This window comes from Rhinoderma darwinii, chromosome 2 (assembly GCF_050947455.1).
Source record: "Rhinoderma darwinii isolate aRhiDar2 chromosome 2, aRhiDar2.hap1, whole genome shotgun sequence".
Taxonomy (NCBI): Eukaryota; Metazoa; Chordata; class Amphibia; order Anura; family Rhinodermatidae; genus Rhinoderma; species Rhinoderma darwinii.
The window spans coordinates 429,199,632-429,217,032 of NC_134688.1; the positions used below are offsets into that span (position 1 = coordinate 429,199,632).

Sequence of the window (17,401 nt, forward strand, 5' to 3'; positions counted from 1 at the left end):
ATAGTGACTCACTGATTATGAAATGAAGGGGAATAATATGATTTTCATGCAGCCTCCGAGGCCCAAACAATATATTTAGTATGCCCATGGGGAAGTGGGAAAGAATATTAATTGGGGCCTGTGTTTTGTTACTTTTGTGAAATGATTGACACCATTTCGAGAACCAGGTATGCACATTATTGCCTATTAAAAGGGCCTTTTATCTTTAAGTGAAACTTTGTAATTCTCATGTAGTAACTGGGTGGAACTCACCAGTGGCAATGCACAAGTTTCTTTTGGCTCCTTATTTGCCTGGGCCCTTGACAGTCGTACCATCTGTACTGCCCTGATGGCAGCCCCGAATGTATGTACCAAAAGATTATCAGTTAAAACAACTTAAGGAACTTAACATAAGAAACATTTATTCAGGGTAAAGCTCTGTTCACATCTGCATTGTGGCTTCAATTTAGACTGTCAGCCCCAACGCTGTCCTGGAACTGTTGTACGGGGTTCTGTTGTAAGGTTCCATTGTGGTTTCCATCATTTTGAAGGCAGGAATACTTCTGCATAAATGGTTTTATGGTACTAAAACAATTATTTTCAACTGATTTTCATGTCAGGACAAATGTAAAAATAGCCAATTTATTGATAAATCCTACAATCATAGCAAAAAATGTAAATGAACAATAGTTAAAGTAATTTTCCATTTGGAAATTATTGGCATTATTATAAAAAAAAATTTAAAATCTATTACTATAGTTATGAGTCTAAAAGGGGGTACAAATCATAAAAGATCACATATGTCATTGAATCCTATAATCGTTATTGTGTCTTGTTAACTAGGTAACATAATATTTACATACCAAATACAAAAAACACCCAGAAGACAATTAAAGGGATTTTAACATTTTAATTAAATGCAAGTAAATACACAGTAACCATTGTATAATGTAAAGTTCCATCATGAACTGGTAGGACAGATGGAATTTTTATTAAAGCCTGTACACTATAAATGCTAAAGGAGCCCCTCTCGTTTTTTGTTTCTTTTTCTGTTCTATAGGACTTTGGACCAATGGTTTTGGGTGTTCTATGCACCTTCGATCTTTTTATTACATTTTGTTGCTGCTTAGCAGGTTTTTTCTCTTACCTGCTCGACAGCAGCCTTCCTTGTTGCTGCTGGTAGGGGGGGGGGGATGGCTGGCAGTGCTGGCTGCTGGTTGCAGTGGGCATTTTGTCACTATTGCTGGAGGACGCTGTCATCCTTCCTCTTGTCTCCTGTGCCCGCTCCCTCCGTTTCTATAGCGGGGAGGTGAGGCTGTGGGCTGATATCTGGCGACTGTTACTGGAGGACACCATCTTAGAGCTCCTCTTTTCTGTGCTTTCTCCCACTGTTCTTTTGCGGGGAGGGGAGGCTGTAAGTGGACATTTTGCCTGCTTTTATGTAAGGATGCCCGGTGGCACTTTCTTTTTTCTCCCTTGCCTCCTCCTCCTTTGCTGTGTTGAAATTTTCAGTAAGGGTTTTTTGACTGCTGTTTTTTAAATATATTTAAAGATGATCTGTCACTAGTTTAGTAATACCCAATCTCCTAGCTAATCTAATAGGCACTGTCACACTGATAACGCTAGTGAAAATTGTGTCCCAAAAAGTGTATTATTTTAAAAGTTAGAAGCTTTTTTTCTAAATATGCAAATTAGCCTTTATTGGACAAGTGGGTGTCAGCACCAGCGATTCTCCTGAGGTGGAGCTTCCTCCCAGCCTCTGACGCTGTCCTATCAGCATGAAGCTGCTTCACACAGTGTGAGAGTCTGAGGCTAGAGGAGAGGGGGATCAATTCAAATAACCATATCTCTGGCTGTGGACCACCTAGAACAGCGGTTCTGTAGGCATATGAAAGATGAGATCCTGCACAAGGATCGCAGTTCTAGTTCTGAAACAGCTGGAGATATCGCCAGTTGAAAATACAGTTGGGAATAAAAGATGTATACTATATGATCACGCTGTGTTGCTGGACTGGGAAGAGGAGAACTGTATGATGCTGATTGGACAGAGTCATACACAAAACATATTACACCGCCCAGAGTGAAAAGAAGGAGTAACCTCCCATTTGGCAAGTATAGCCAAATTAGCATATTTAGAAAAATTCACATAACTTTGCAAGTAATAAACATTTTTGACAAAAAAATCACACTGTAGTTATCAGGATCATAGCGTCTATTAGATTAGTTTGGAGATAGGACATTAATAAACTAGTGTCAGATCTCTTTAAAGTCTCTTTAAAACTGGCTTTGCTTCTGCCTCTTTGAGTACAACCTGGTTGTTTATGGAGACTATATTTAGATAGAGATATTGATTACTACTTTTGTTATAAAAGTTATCATTCTAAGGGTATGTTCACACGGCAGCGTCCATTACGGCTGAAATCACGGAGCTGTTTTCAGGAGAAAACAGCTCCTGAATTTCAGACGTAATGGCATGCTGCCGGCGTTTTTCGCTGCGTCCATTACGGACGTAATTGGAGCTGTTTTTCTATGGAGTCAATGGAAAACGGCTCCAATTACGTCCCAAGAAGTAACAGGCACTTCTTTGACGCGGGCGTCTTTTTTACGCGCCGTCTTTTGACAGCGGCGCGTAAAAAAAATAACCGTCGGCACTGAACATCGTAAAGCCCATTCAAATGAATGGGCAGATGTTTGCCGGCGCATTGGAGCCGTATTTTCGGACGTAATTCGAGGTTAAAGCGCCCGAATTACGTCCGTAAATAGGGTGTGTGAACCCAGCCTTACAAGGTTCTAAGTACTTCCTGTAATGGAATCACCAGTTGAGCAATTCCCAAGGTGGGAGTTTATGGAATTGAGCGATTCCCCAAAGGCTGCTGGAGACTGTCAGGAATCAGCGTGCAAATAAATCCACAACCCAAAATCCATCACAACTCTGATCAACAGAATCTAAGGCTACTCTATGGTTCTCGCGAGAGCCCATCCCAAGGCAGGTTGAACTTTGCAGCATAGAACCCAGGTTGTTTTAATAGAGTTCGGTGTTGGATATGAGGTACACTGCAGGCAAAACCAGAGCAGATATCAAGACAGCCTGGGGGTAAACAGAAAGTCCAAATCACAAAGCCAGTGTATATCAGGGATTGCAGAGGTCAAAACCAGCTTGGAGCAGGAAGTCCAAATCATTAAACAAAGGGTAATCCAGAGACAAGCCGAGGTCCAGTTCCAAAAAGTGCAAATAGTCAAAGGTACAGGGTATACTCAGTAGCTTGATCAAACACATGGAAACCAGGAAAATCACAAGCAAAAAAAACAGAACCAACCCAGATTTAAATACTCCAACCTTCAATCTGATAGGAAGAAAGACAGAGAAGTGGAATAGGCTCAAGAACTAAAATCAGAACAGGCCAGAAGCTAGACTAGCAGTCATGGTAATCTTAAAGAGGCTCTGTCACCAGATTTTGCAACCCCTATCTGCTATTGCAGCAGATTGGCGCTGCAATGTAGATTACAGTAACGATTTTATTTTGATTCTGCAGCAGCATCAGCGTTTGCAGGTAAGTCGATCTTACCTGCAAATGCTGATGCTGCTGCAGAATCAACTGTAGCCTCTGGCGCCGATGTGGCCGACACGATGCAGGACCTGTGAGTGACGTCACAGATCTGCACTGTCAGAAGCTGGGCGTTCTGAAGAGAAGTGGATGATACTTCTCTTCAGAGCGCCCAGCTAGTAAAAGTATTAAAAACGCCCCGATGTACGCACATAATACACGCCCACTTGGACTTTTACTTTTAAACACACCCACTTGGACTTTTGCAAGCCTCATTTGCATAACTACAAAAATGGTCATAACTTGGCCAAAAATGCTCGTTTTTTAAAAATAAAAACGTTACTGTAATCTACATTGCAGCGCCTATCTGCTGCAATAGCAGATAGGGGTTGCAAAATCTGGTGACAGAGCCTCTTTAAAGGGACGGACATTTCCTAACACTTCCACCCTGAAGGTCCATGTCGGCTCTCCTAGGCAAACCTTTATTTCAGGACCCCCTAATTAACAGGTTGCTTAAAAGTGCCCCTTGCTTGAAGCTTACTCAAGCCAATCCCTCAGTGGGACTTGTCTGTGGTTATGAGAAGCCTGTGCTCTTTACCCTTTGATCCTCTGGAGGAAGTAAACCATACGTTTCTATCCTTCAAGGTTACTTTTTTTTTTCTCTCGCCATAACCTAAGCTAAGAGAATAGGGGAACTTTAGGCAATATCTGCAGCAGATCCATATATTATTTTTCTGCCTAATGGAGTTGCGTTGAAGTTTTTGCCTACCTTCACCCCGTAAGTCCCCACCTTTCAAAATATGAATCAGGTCATTTCCCTTCAGTTTTTTTTGTTCAGAGTCTTCTTCTGATAATGAGATTAATTTCCAGCCCCTGGATATATTGAGATGTTTAAAGATCTATTTAGACTGATCTCATGAGGTCAGGGAAGTTGAGAATCTCCTGATTCTCTTCTCTTCGCAGGAAGAAACAAATGTATTAAAGCTTTGAAACCCACCTTGAGTAGGTGGATTAGGACGGAAATTAATGTAGATGTGTCCCAAAATATTGATCCTCTTGATTAAGTTACAACCAACTCAACTCTGCAGATTCCACCTCCTGACCCGCTGGATCAGATTTGTAGTGCAGTCTCATGGTTTTCAGAAAGTACGGCCTTTGGGCCGTATGTTCTGACCTCCATTTTTTATAATAAACAAATGAGAGGAGGGACTTCATTAGCCTTTATACTGTAGGGAGGGGAGATCATCAATTAATTAATGAATTCATTTCTTTAATATAATTTCCATCTGTCCTACCAGTTAAAATGGACAGTATTACTCCATTGATATTCTGCTGTTAGGATTATGGGAAAACAGGTTAATGTTAGAGACCAATGCTTATGCAAGTTTTCAATATACTTTGTGTTTTAATTTTTATCATTTTCAAGTCAGTGAATGGAAATTTTCTTATTTACATCCAAAGGCCGAAAACCTGTCTTGATCAGGTTCCTCTGACATAGGCTCATTACATGAAAGAGCTCTGATACACTTAAAGGGTTTTCCAGGATTATATAAATAAAACCTAATCAAGGTATAAATTAAAAATTATACAACTTTCTAAAATACTTTATGTTTCAATTCTTTACCATTTTAAAGTTATTAGTTTGCGATCAGTGAATGAGACCTCTCCTGTTTACATTCACAGCCTGCAAACCAGTACATATCGCCCTGCTCTCAGCTGAGAAGTGGATACAATTGTATCCAGTCTAGGCAATGCTTAGTATACACTGTGTACAGTAAAAAATAAAATGGAGCCCCCCTCACAAGATGTCTAAATGTTTTGTGGAAATAAGGAACAATCAATAAGCTTATTTGTACTAGAACATTAAAAAATTCTCACCTTCATCTACATAGATATTTTGGATGGTTTGTGCTAGGCTTTGGTCCAGTGTTTGTAATGACAAAGACATTTTCTGGAACGTTCCACTTTTCTAGTTTAGATAAAAAATAAGATTGTTAACATTTTATTCACACTCGGAGTCCAGCCTCCTGCTCCTAGACCAGCCCTGTGCTCCAGCCTCTTTTGTAAGGCTTGACTTAAAAAGTATGTATGAAACAGCCTATATATGTGCACTCTCTGAACTTCAAGCCCAAATATATGGGCAATCGCAAGTATTAAACATAACTATAACAACTCCCACCATGCACCCTCGCGTTCTTAGGGAGCTTAGCATCATGCATAGGCTCCGATATTCCCGTATTGCCTTGTTATTTGCCCGCTGTGTGGCCTTGTTAGTAGGTTGTTCCTTGGGGCAGGAAACATTTCGTCATGGAAGCCTCATAGACAATTTGGGAACCATTGATTTAGACATTATTTGCTACTGTTGCTTAGGTTAAAAATAATTTTAGTTTGTTGATCACTATGTTATACAAAATTTAACCTGCAGGATTTCAGGTGGAAGGAATAAGGCTGCCATTTTGGTAACTAGACACTCAAGAGTTTTATCTACACCATTTATACTTACTCAAGCTCGTCCATCATACATCAGACCGCTGGAGAGATTAAAATGTATCCTTTTTTCTTTTTTTTTTGCTAGAATTTGTTTTATGTTTTCACTGTTTTTTGCATTTTAGATGAATTACGTATGAGCAATGGTTTTACATTCATTATTTAAGATGTGGATTTCTAACAAACACAAAAAACAAGTTGAAATCTTTTACTTGACAGCTATAAATACTTTATTAAATATTGGAATTAGGGTGCAGTCACACATGGCGGATTTTATTGCAGAAATTTCTGCAAATGAATATCAGTTCCATTTATCTGAATATAGCGTGCTTAAATCCAACCGATTGTAGAAACAACCCCTATAAGATAAATGGAACTGATTTTCAATTGTGGAAATTTCTGTAACAAAATCTGGCGCGTGTGAATCCACCCTAAGACCTTATTCACACTAACGTATTTCCCGTCCGTGTGCTGTCCGATTAGATAACTGACAGTACACTGATCAATGCAAATCAATGGGGCTATTCACACATTCGTGTTTTTTTTACAGAGTGTGTGTTCGTTGTGTGAATCTCACCACATGTCCTATTCTGGACGACATCAGCTGCTAAAAAAATGCAGAGAAAACAAGAAAAGTAAAACCACGAAGTACTTGCAGAGGACAAACACATAGGAGAAAAATGACAGGGAAACCACACTGATGCATCACGTCATATGCATGAAAAACAGCCAGTTTTTTTGCAATTCGGACTCTTGTGTGAATAAGGCCAGTTTTCATGCAGTTTTTTGCTCAGTTTTTGGAGTGGACTTAGGGGCTTCTTCACACACAGAATTTTTATGCCAATTAAAACTGCAGCAAAAAATGCCTCTAATACACACTAGCAATATTAGGACTTATTTACACGATCGTGTTAAATGTCCGTGGGACGGCCGTTGAAACAGCGGTCGTCCCACGGACCTATGTAATTCAATGTGGCCGTTCACACAGCCGTTGTTTCAACGGACCATGTGAAGGGTCCGTGCGAAAATAGGACATGTCCGTTCTTTTCACGCGTCCCTCCTCAGACTCTCAACTATGGGGGATGTGTGACATCGCGTCCCGCAGCGCTGAGCACGGATGCACCTCGGACGTGGAAAACTGCAGTTTTTCACGTCCGAGATGCGCAGCGTTCGTGTAAATAAGGCCTCATAATGTAACATGCATTTTTTTATGGCGTTTTTCATTTAGTGTAATTTTGTACATTTTTGTTTATGGCTTTTTCAAGTTCTATATAGAAGCCTATGGGAAAAATGCCAGAAAAAAACACCATACCCAGAGCATGTTGTGTTTGGAAAAATATGCCACTGTCCACAAAATGTACTTAAAAACAACACAAACCAGAACACAGTTGTGTGTAGTGCATTTTATATTTTACTAAAGACTTTAATGTAACAACAGGCTGCACTAAAAAAAACACATAAAAACCGCTGTTAAAAATGCCAGTAAAAACGCCACAAAAAACGCAGCAGAATGCTGTGTGTGAGTCCAGCCTAAGGCTCTATTCACACGACAGGGTCTGAGGGTTGACCAATAAAAACGGCCGTCTTGGTCCATTTCTCTCGGCCATTTTGCATCCATTTTGAATCCGTTCCGTTTCCATTCCGGGCCGCGTTTCTGTTTTTAATGGCCGATTTTGCCCTGTTTTGCATCAGTTCTTTTCCCTGTCCATTTTAAAAACGGATGAATTTCATTTGTCAATTTTTTTTGCCACACACTGCCCTCTGTAGATAATGCCACACAGCCCCCTGTAGATCCTGCCACAGCCCCCCTGTAGATAATGCCACACACTGCCCTCTGTAGATAATGCCACACAGCCCCCTGTAGATACTGCCACAGCCCCCTGTAGATAATGCCACACACTGCCCTCTGTAGATAATGCCACATAGCCCCTTGTAGATACTGCCACAGCCCCCTTGTACATAACACCCCCCTGTAGATGGCACACCTTCCCGTAGATGGTACCGCTGTAGTGGACTGCTCCAGGAGAAGTGCCAGCCTTCACTGTCCATATAAGGACAGTGACGTCATGAACTTCTCCTGAAGCGGAATCCCCGGCCACACTGGCCCATCGGCCGGTGATTCCACTCCAGGAGAAGTCCCTGACTTCACTGTCCATATATGGACAGTGACTTCTCCTGGAGCGGAATCACCGGCCACAGCAGTGTCAGGCACATGAGGACTTCTCCTGGAGTGGAATCATCGGCCGTTGGCCGTTGTGGCTGGGGATTCCGCTTCACGTCCCTGACGTCACTGTCCATATATGGACAGTGAAGTCAGAGACTTCTCCTGGAGCGGAATTACCGGCCGTTGTTGCTTCAGGATTAGCTTTGGCAAACGCTGTGGCTGGGGATTAGGGATTCCGCTCCTACAGGGAGCAAAAAAATCTCCTCCTCCTCCTCCTCCCACTGTGAGGAGGAGAAGAGAGCGAGCGGCAGAAAGCACGGCCGTCACTCGGATCACATCCAAGTGGCAGCCGTGCTTTACTCAGCCCCATAGACTTCTATGGAAGTCGTGTGATCGGGAGAATGGCCCTAAATAGGGCAAGTTCCATTTTTTTTAAGCCCCATTTGGGGTCTGTTCTTACTGCAGCCGTGTGACTGTCGTGTGAATAGGACCTAAAAGGAGGAATATTTTTCTTTATACCTCTTCTTCCTTTTGGATACACTTTTGGAGTTTTAACAAACTGAACCAAAAACTGCAACAAAACTGTGGGCGTGTGATCCTGGCTTTAGGGTGGTATCGTTTTGATTCAGTTTAGTTTTTTAAGTGAATGGCAGGTGTAGATTGTAAAAGTATATAGAAAAGATTTTACTTAGGCTGCATGCACATGTTGCGTATTTTGCTGCGGAAAATACACACCGAAATCGCAGCAATAGACAGGAAATTCGCAGGTAAAAACTGCACCTAATATGCGTTTTTAATGCATTTTTTACGTTTTTATGCGATTTTGGCGCATTTTCATGCTGTTGGTTTTGGTTCGAGTTTCCACAGCACTAGGCAGATACAATTCGCAAGCGGAAACGCAAGATAAATTGACATGCTGCGGATTCTAAAAAACGCACCGCAGGTCAATTTCCGTCCTGAAAAATACTGCAGCGTGTACATGAGATTTCCTGGAATCTCATTGACTATGCTGGTACTGTATTACGCTGTGGATTTGGCGCACGCAAATCCGCGCAGCGAAACCGTATGTAATACGCATCGTGTGCATTGAGTCTCAAAATTTGATTTTGCCAGTTTTGCAGCAAAACTGCGAGGTTTTGTCGCAACTAAATTCCTGCCACGGAATCTTAAAAAAACACAACCAAATCAGTCACAGAAATCCTCAGCAAACAGTGTGCTTTTGCTGCGCGTATTACTGTGAAAACGCAATAAAGCTGCGGAAATCATATTGAGTTTTCCTCAGCGGTTTTACCTGCGGATTTAATGGGAAGCATTGCTTATAGCAGACTTTATGTGCACCCGCACTGTACAGATCGTAACAAAACTCAACTTACGCTTTTAGTGCAGAACTTTTGCTCCTTATTTCACTTAATGGCACAAACACGTAGCATCTCCGCTTAGAATACGCAGCATAAATTGTCACTTTCCACGTTACTGTTCTGCGTTTTTTTTCTCGCAGCACTTGGCTGAGATTTGCAGAAATCTCATCCACTCTCCTGCTACTGTAAATGCTGAGGAACTTCCGCACAGGATTCTGTTGTGGAAATTCCACAGCGTATCCTGCCTGTGGAAAAATACCCTAAGGCCACGTTCATACACACAGTTTGCAGTTTTTGTCTCCGTTTTTTGAGGTAAAGCCAGAAGTGGGTCTAAAAAGAAGGAAAGGTCTAATGAAGAGACTGATACATTCCTTGTGTCCACTTCTGTCTTTGGCGACAAAAACGGACACAAAACTGTGTGTAGGATCCTGATCTTACTCTGTTTTTTAAAATCCATTCCTGATTGTGGCTTAAAAACTGTATAAAGGAACTGCATCAAAATCCACGTATGAAAGAACTTGAAGGTACCCACGCATGTTACGGATTTGTTGTGGATTTTGAGGCAGATTACACCCCTTCTACATTTAAAAGGGTGAAATCTGCAGAAAAATCCAGAACAGAATGAACATGCTGCGGATTTAAAAATCTGCACCATGCTTTGATTTCTGCAGATAATGTTCAGCAGCATGTAGATGCCATTTTTAAATCTCATCCACTTGCCTGTAACAGACTTCCACAGCAAATTTTCAGATGAAAAATCTTCTGCAAACTCGCAACATGTGCAGGGGCCTTAGGCCCCATGCACACGACTGTAAAAACGCCCGTAATTACGGGCCGTAATTACGGGCCCATAGACTTCTATTGGCGACGGGTACCTTCCAGTTTGCCTGGGCCGTTGAAAAATATATAACATGTCCTATTTCAGGCCATAATTACGGCACAGGCAGGCCCATAGAAGTCTAGGGGACTCCCGTAATTACGGATGGCTACGTGTGTGCACCCGTAATTATGGGAGCGTTGCTAGGCGATGTCAGGGGATTTCAATTTTTGTATAAAGAGAAGCAGAGAAAATGGCGTCTGAGCGATCATGTGACATAATTTCCAGCCCCCCTTTTTTTACGGGTCCGTAAATACAGGTGGAATACGGATGACAACGGACCCGTATTTAGGGTTACAAACGTGTGACAAAGGACCCATATTTACAGCCAGTGTTTACAGGAGGGAAAAAATACAGTCGTGTGCACGGGGCCTAAGGATTGTTAATCCCAGCCTGCACTTTACTATTAGATTAGATCTGCAGTTACTCCGTGCCAGCTGGCATTGAGTAGTTTGCTAAATCATTCCTGCACCAACAGTCTGAGGGAGCTGAAAAAGATTTCATTACTGTAATCTGGTTACAATGTTCTATTGGATAAATGAAAGTAGACACATAATTTATTTGGAACAAGCAGGTAATAAACAGTCAGCATTTCTTTATCCACAGTTTTATTTACTGAGGTTTTGAAAGGGGTATGTTATATTGAAAGGGTTTTTTTCTGCTTAGGCCGGGTTCCCATGTAGCATGAACTCTACAGAATTTCCGCAACGGAATTGTGTGCGGAAATTCCGCAGCATTTACAGTAGCAGCAAAGTGGAATGTAGTTTGGTAAATCTCATGCCCACGCTGTGGAAAAAAAATGCAGCGTAAACGTTAATAAATTGACCTGCGGTGCAGAATTTCATTCCGCAACATGCCAATTTATGCTGCGTTTTTGTTGATTTTTCTGTTGCGTGTTATGCATCCCCATTCTTCCTGCAGTCCGGCCTCCTGGGATAATGGTTCATCCCATGTGACCACAGCAGCCAATCAGAGGCTGCAGCATCACATGGCCTGCAACGCATCGTAGGAGACCGGAGCTGACGTCAAAGGAGCGAGGGGGTAAGTATGAAAACTTTTTTACGCAGTGGAAATTCTGTCCGAAAAACCACAACACTATGTGGTACGATTTTTCGGATGGAAGGTACTGCAGGTTCCAGGTTAGACAGAGCTGCGTGATTTTTACGCAGCATATCCGACCCGTGGGAACCCGGCCTTAAGGTTATGTTCTCACAGACAGGATATGTTGCAGAATTTCGGCAACGGATTCTGCAGAGAAATTCCACAGCATTAAGGCCGGCTTCCCACGTAGCTTAAACGCTGCAGAATTTCCGCAAGGAATTGTGTGTGGAAATTCTGCAGCATTTACAGTAGCAGCAAATTGGATGAGATTCAGAAAATCTCATGCCCTTGCTGCAGAAAAAAACCTGCAGCGTTAACGTTAATAAATTGACCTGCGGTGCAGAATTTAATTCCGCAGCATGTCAATTTATGCTGCGTTTTTGTTGATTTTCCGTTGTGGGTTTTCCCCATTGAATTTAATGGGAATGCAAAACCTGCAACAGAAAGCCAAGTGTTGCCACTTTTGTGGCAGAATTGCAGCAATTACGCTGCAAAATTCGGAACTCCAGAAAAAATAAAATCATACTTACCCAGAACTCTCTCTGCAATTCGGCCTCCTGGGGTTTCGTTGCATCCCATGTGACTGCTGCAGCCAATCACAGGCTGCAGTGGTCACATGGGTTGCAGCGTCATCCAGGGAGCCTGGACCGGACTGCGATGGAGTGATACGTCACTGAGACAATGACCTACGTATGAGCGGTTTTCCACAGCGAAAATTCTGTCCGAAAAAGCGCAGTTTTCAGACGAAATATACTGCGGGTTCCAGGTCGGATGCGCTGCGTGAATTATATGCAGCGTATCCGTCCCTTGGAAACCCGGTCTTACAGTAGCAGAAAGGTGGATGAGATTTCTGCAAACGTGAGCCACGTTCTCAGAAAAAAAAAGACAAAATGCAATACAGATAGTGTTCCGCAAGTCAATTTATGCTGTGTATTCTGAGTGGAGATGTTACTTGTTTGTTAGGCTGGATTCACACGACCATGTTCGGTCCGTAAAGGACAGAACGTATTTCGGCCGCAAGTCCCGGATCGATCACACTGCAGGGAGCCGGGCTCCTAGCATCATGGTTATGTACGGTGCTAGGAGTCCCTGCCTCGCTGCGGGACAACTGTCCCGTACTGTAATCATGTTTTCAGTACGGGACAGTAGTTCCACGCAGAGGCAGGGACACCTAGCGTCGTACATAAGTATGATGATAGGAGCCCGGCTCCCTGCAGTGTGTTCGGTCCGGGACTTGCGGCCGAAATACGTTCCGTCCTTTACGGACCGAACATGGTCGTGTGAATCCAGCCTAAAGGGAGGGGAAGTATATAGAAAATTAGTTAAATAATGAGCATAATTTAGCACTAAAATACTCAAGTTAAGTTTTGTTGCTTTGTACAGTGAAAAAGCAGTAAAAACTATGCAAATCCGCAGGTGCACATTAAGTGCGCTACATTCAATGCCTCACTCTAAATCTGCAGGTAAAACCAATATGCGCAGCAAAAAAAGCCATATTTGCTGCGGATTTCTTTAACTGATTTACCTGCGTATTTTTGATAATCCGCTGCAGATTTTTTATTACAGAAAGGCTGGGTTCACACAACCGATTTTCAGACGTAATGGAGGCGTTTTACGCCTCGAATTACGCCTGAAAAAACGCCTCCAATACGTCGGCAAACATCTGCCCATTACTTTCAATGGGTTTGCCGATGTACTGTGCCGACAACCTGTAATTTTACGCGTCGCTGTCAAAATACGACGCGTAAAATTACAGCCTCGTCAAAAGAAGTGCAGGACACTTCTTGAGATGTTTTTGAAGCCGTTTTCTCATAGACTCCAATAAAAACAGCTCCAAAAACGGACGTAAAAAACGCCGCAAAAAACGCGAGTTGCTCAAAAAAATTCTGAAAATCAGGGGCTGTTTTACCTTGAAAACAGCTCCGTATTTTCAGACGTAATTGCAGTTATCGTGTGCACATACCCAAAATGTGGAGCGTCTCCTGCCTGTGGGAACATCCACAGGATATGCTATAATGTCTGATAAATGTGGGAATAACTTGGGAATTACGGAACCAGCGTAGTTCGCCATGTTCTCTCTCTTTACTGGCCATAGAGTGATGTTAAATTTGCAATTACAAGTTGTTTCTCTGTATGCTATGGTCTGCAAAAAAAAACAACTTTGAGCGGTTTGTATTTTGTGACAGGGAACTGATCATTTCATCTCTTTGCCTCTTCAGGAGGATTGGGCTGACACAGTGTCAGCGCGATCTCGTCTATTTACGTCACTGCAGAATGAGGTATATGCTGAAGTGACATAAATAGCCAGGTTAATGTATAATCTCCAGCTGATAGTATGAGATTTAGAAATGCGCAGAAAGCTAAAGGCACATTAATATGTCATTAGTGCTACTCAAATAGACCAGTGGAACGTGAGGGGACAATTATCGAGACCTTTCAGTTTTGGCATAGAAAAAAAGACATACATATGTACAAGTAACAAACCAGGATGAATATATAACAAGCAGTAATAGGTTAAAAAGATAACAAACAATATAACTAGGACCGAGTTTACCTCTGGGTGTTCATCCCTATGCATGATGGATGGCCGGGAGTCCATAAATGTGATGTATTCCTCAACCAATAGAGTAGACAATGAATCTAGAGATGTACTAGGTTTAGATGTTGTAAAAACTGTCTGTGCTAGAGGCACAAGCAAAATATAGTCCTCATCTAAAAGGCTGGTCCTGGCGTGTTTGTGAAAATAGGACATCACATTCCGCATACATCTTGCAATGCCTAAAAGTACAAAAACATAAAAATAAAAGGAACATGTACACAGTATATTACCTACCAGAGTGAGGCCCCATGCACGCGACCGTAGAATTTATCCATAAATACAGACCATAATTACGGCCCATAATTACAGACCCATTCACTTCTATTACCCACGGACACCTTTCCGTATATTTATGGGAAGGTGTCCGTGCCGTAGAATGGCTCCGCAAAAGATAGGACATGTCCTGTTTTTTGCTTTTTACGGACCATGCTCCCATACTTTATATGGGAGCATGGGCATGGCCCACAAATGTAGGCGGCTGTCCGCGGCCGTCAGCAGCCAGCTATGCCCATATGACCTGAATCAGTGGTTAACACAAATCATGCTTATACTTTCACTATATGCTGGCAGTCACTATATCTGCCAAGAATTTGAAATAAAAACAGAAAATTATTGTGTTGTCTAGTTTACAAAAGCCATTTTCAAATATTGAATATTAAATTCGGTTAATAGAGGAGAGTCCCCATTCAGAACCCTCAGAAAATTAACAAGAGTTTATGCATTACATCTGTCCCATACATTGATCCGTTCTTAGCCCCTTACGACACTTACCCTTGTTATCTTTCAGGTTTTGAAATGTTTGTTCCGTTGAGAGCAGAGTCTCGCAATGTAGCGCTATCTCTCGGTCTAGGACAGATCGGGCCTTATTCATGGACACGTGTGTCAGATATTCCATGCGGGCTGTGACAACAGCACAATTAATAGATTAACATCAGATGTTGTCAACATATCCAATGTTCCAATGGATGAATTATTTCTATTTTGAATATTACAACATAGATAAACGGGGCGAGGATGAAAGAATGAAACAAGGTTCTAAAACATTGCATCTCTTTTTCTTGAAGTTTTACCAGTCTTTAATCGACAGTTGTATTCTAAAGCTCAATTCACATACCATGTAGCATGTGGCCTTAAATGGAATATATCAGCAGAAGATAACATATTATTTATGCTGTTTTTTTAAATTTTTTAACTAATTTAACACAGAATTAACGGTGTAGTTACACACGGCAGATTTGTTGTAGAAATTTTCTGATAATCAGTTCCATTTAGGCCGGATTTACACGAGCGTGTGCGTTTTGCGCAAGCAAAAAATGCGGCATTTTGCACGCGCAAAAGGCACTTAACAGCTCCGTGTGGCAGCAGCGTATGATGCGTGGCTGCGTGATTTTCGCGCATCCGCCATCATTATGACACTCTGTATGTTTGTAAACAGAAAAGCACGTGGTGCTTTTCTGCTTTCATTCATACTTTTTACTGCTCTTGCGCGAATCCCGCGCATCCCATGGAAGTGCTTCCGTGTGCTGCGTGTGATTTTCACGCACTCATTGACTTCAATGTGTGTGTGATGCGCAAACAACACACAAATATAGGACATGTCGTGCGTTTCACGCAGCGGACACACACTGCGTGAAAATCACGGACTGTCTGCACGGCCCCAAAGACTAATATAGGTCCTTGCGAGGCGCGTGAAAATCACGCGCGTTGCACGGACGTATATCACGTTTGTGTAAATCCGCCCTTAATCTGACTTTCTGCAGCAGGTGCATGGATTTCTGCAAGTTTCATTTAGATGAGCGGAATTGATTTTTAGTTGTAGAAAATGTTTGCGAATACATTTTTGCAGCACCCTAACATATTTGTTGGAGGTGTTCTTTTATGTGACTATCCAAAATATTCCAGTTTTCACACTGGCCACTAGAGTACACACCTTAGGTGACGCTTTGTTTTTTACAGCTCTCTTTTCAGCTATGCTGTATAGACTGGGACAGAATAAGCAGATTTATCTCATTAACATTTGAGTGTGCATGAACGAATGACAGCTCTATATTACTGCTGGAGGCCTAAATAGGGTAGGATAGTAAGGGCCCTTTTACACGGGCCAATGATTGGGCAAACGTAGCGTTGACATGAACGCTCGTTCCCGATCATTGCTCTGCGTAAACAGGGCAACGATCAGCCGATGTACGAGCAAACGCTCGTTTATCGGCTGATTGTATTGTTTATGAGAAGAAATATTATCATTGTCAGCAGCACATCTCCCTGTGTAAACAAGGAGATGTACTGCCAACATGATAGAAATGTATGGGGTATAGTAACGATCGCTCATCCCCAAATATAACTGATCATTGCTCCTTTTCAAACGAGCAAACCAGCGCCTATCAATAAGCTGCCGCGTTGATTGGTGCTAGTTTTGACGGCCCATATCAGGCCGTGTAAGAGGACCTTTAGGCCATGTTCAGACGTGGCAGAATTTTTCCGCTGCAAATTTTGGTGCAGATTCGGGGCAATTACGCAACGATTCTGCACCAAAATTTGCATATTTGACAGGTAATTCAGACGTTGCAGATATCACAGCGGACTTGCCACAGATTTCAGTTTTTGCATTGCAAAGGCTGAAATCCGCAGTGAAATTCCGCTTCTTCTCCGCAACATAATGAGCATGCCATGGAGGGAAAAATCTGCCCCACAGACTGTCCGCAGCGGAATTCAACAGCAATTACGCCACGTCTGAATGTGCCCTAATACTATACACATAGATAAGGCTCTACATGCATCTCCCCTGTCACTCCCTGGTCGATGAGGGACAGACTGTACTCCATTACTTAAAACTGTAATAATCTATGACATTTCTTTGGTGCAAAAAATGCCATTATTAATAAATGTGAGCCATTATTTGATGGATTGGTGTGTGCAAATGCTCAACTATTCTTTTTAAATGAACTCAACAATATGTTGAGCATTTGTTTATAGCCAGTAACTTCTATAAGTAGAAAATGTAGATAAATTACAATATACAGTACATTTAGGAATTGTAATAGAAGTTGAAAAAACAAGAAAAAAAAAACTGGTTATTAATTTTTCTCTAGATATACCATTATTACCTTTTGTGTTGGATAATTGCAATTTCCAGGCCAAAGTTCTGAGTGTGACCGGTATGGGGTGATTTAAAAGTGAATGCAGTTTTACCTTCATGTTTGGTCTGTTTTCTAAAATATTAATCTAGAAAAAAAAACAAAACATTCAATATGGAATGTAAAGAAATGTAACAGAAACGGCTAAAATATACAA

The 17,401-nt window shown here is 41.9% G+C and overlaps 1 protein-coding gene across 1 annotated transcript in view; it reads right to left on the bottom strand.

The window, feature by feature from the left end:
* Positions 1 to 17,401, bottom strand: part of LOC142741499 (uncharacterized) — a 163,978-nt gene that overhangs the window by 30,628 nt on the left and 115,949 nt on the right. Inside the window, exons 4-7 of the mRNA XM_075850870.1 lie at positions 17,215 to 17,332; positions 14,882 to 15,010; positions 14,066 to 14,289; positions 5,403 to 5,493 (exon numbers count right to left, since the gene is read on the bottom strand). Of these exons, the coding sequence (XP_075706985.1) occupies positions 5,403 to 5,493; positions 14,066 to 14,289; positions 14,882 to 15,010; positions 17,215 to 17,332 (562 nt within the window). The remainder of the gene's footprint in view (positions 1 to 5,402; positions 5,494 to 14,065; positions 14,290 to 14,881; positions 15,011 to 17,214; positions 17,333 to 17,401) is intronic.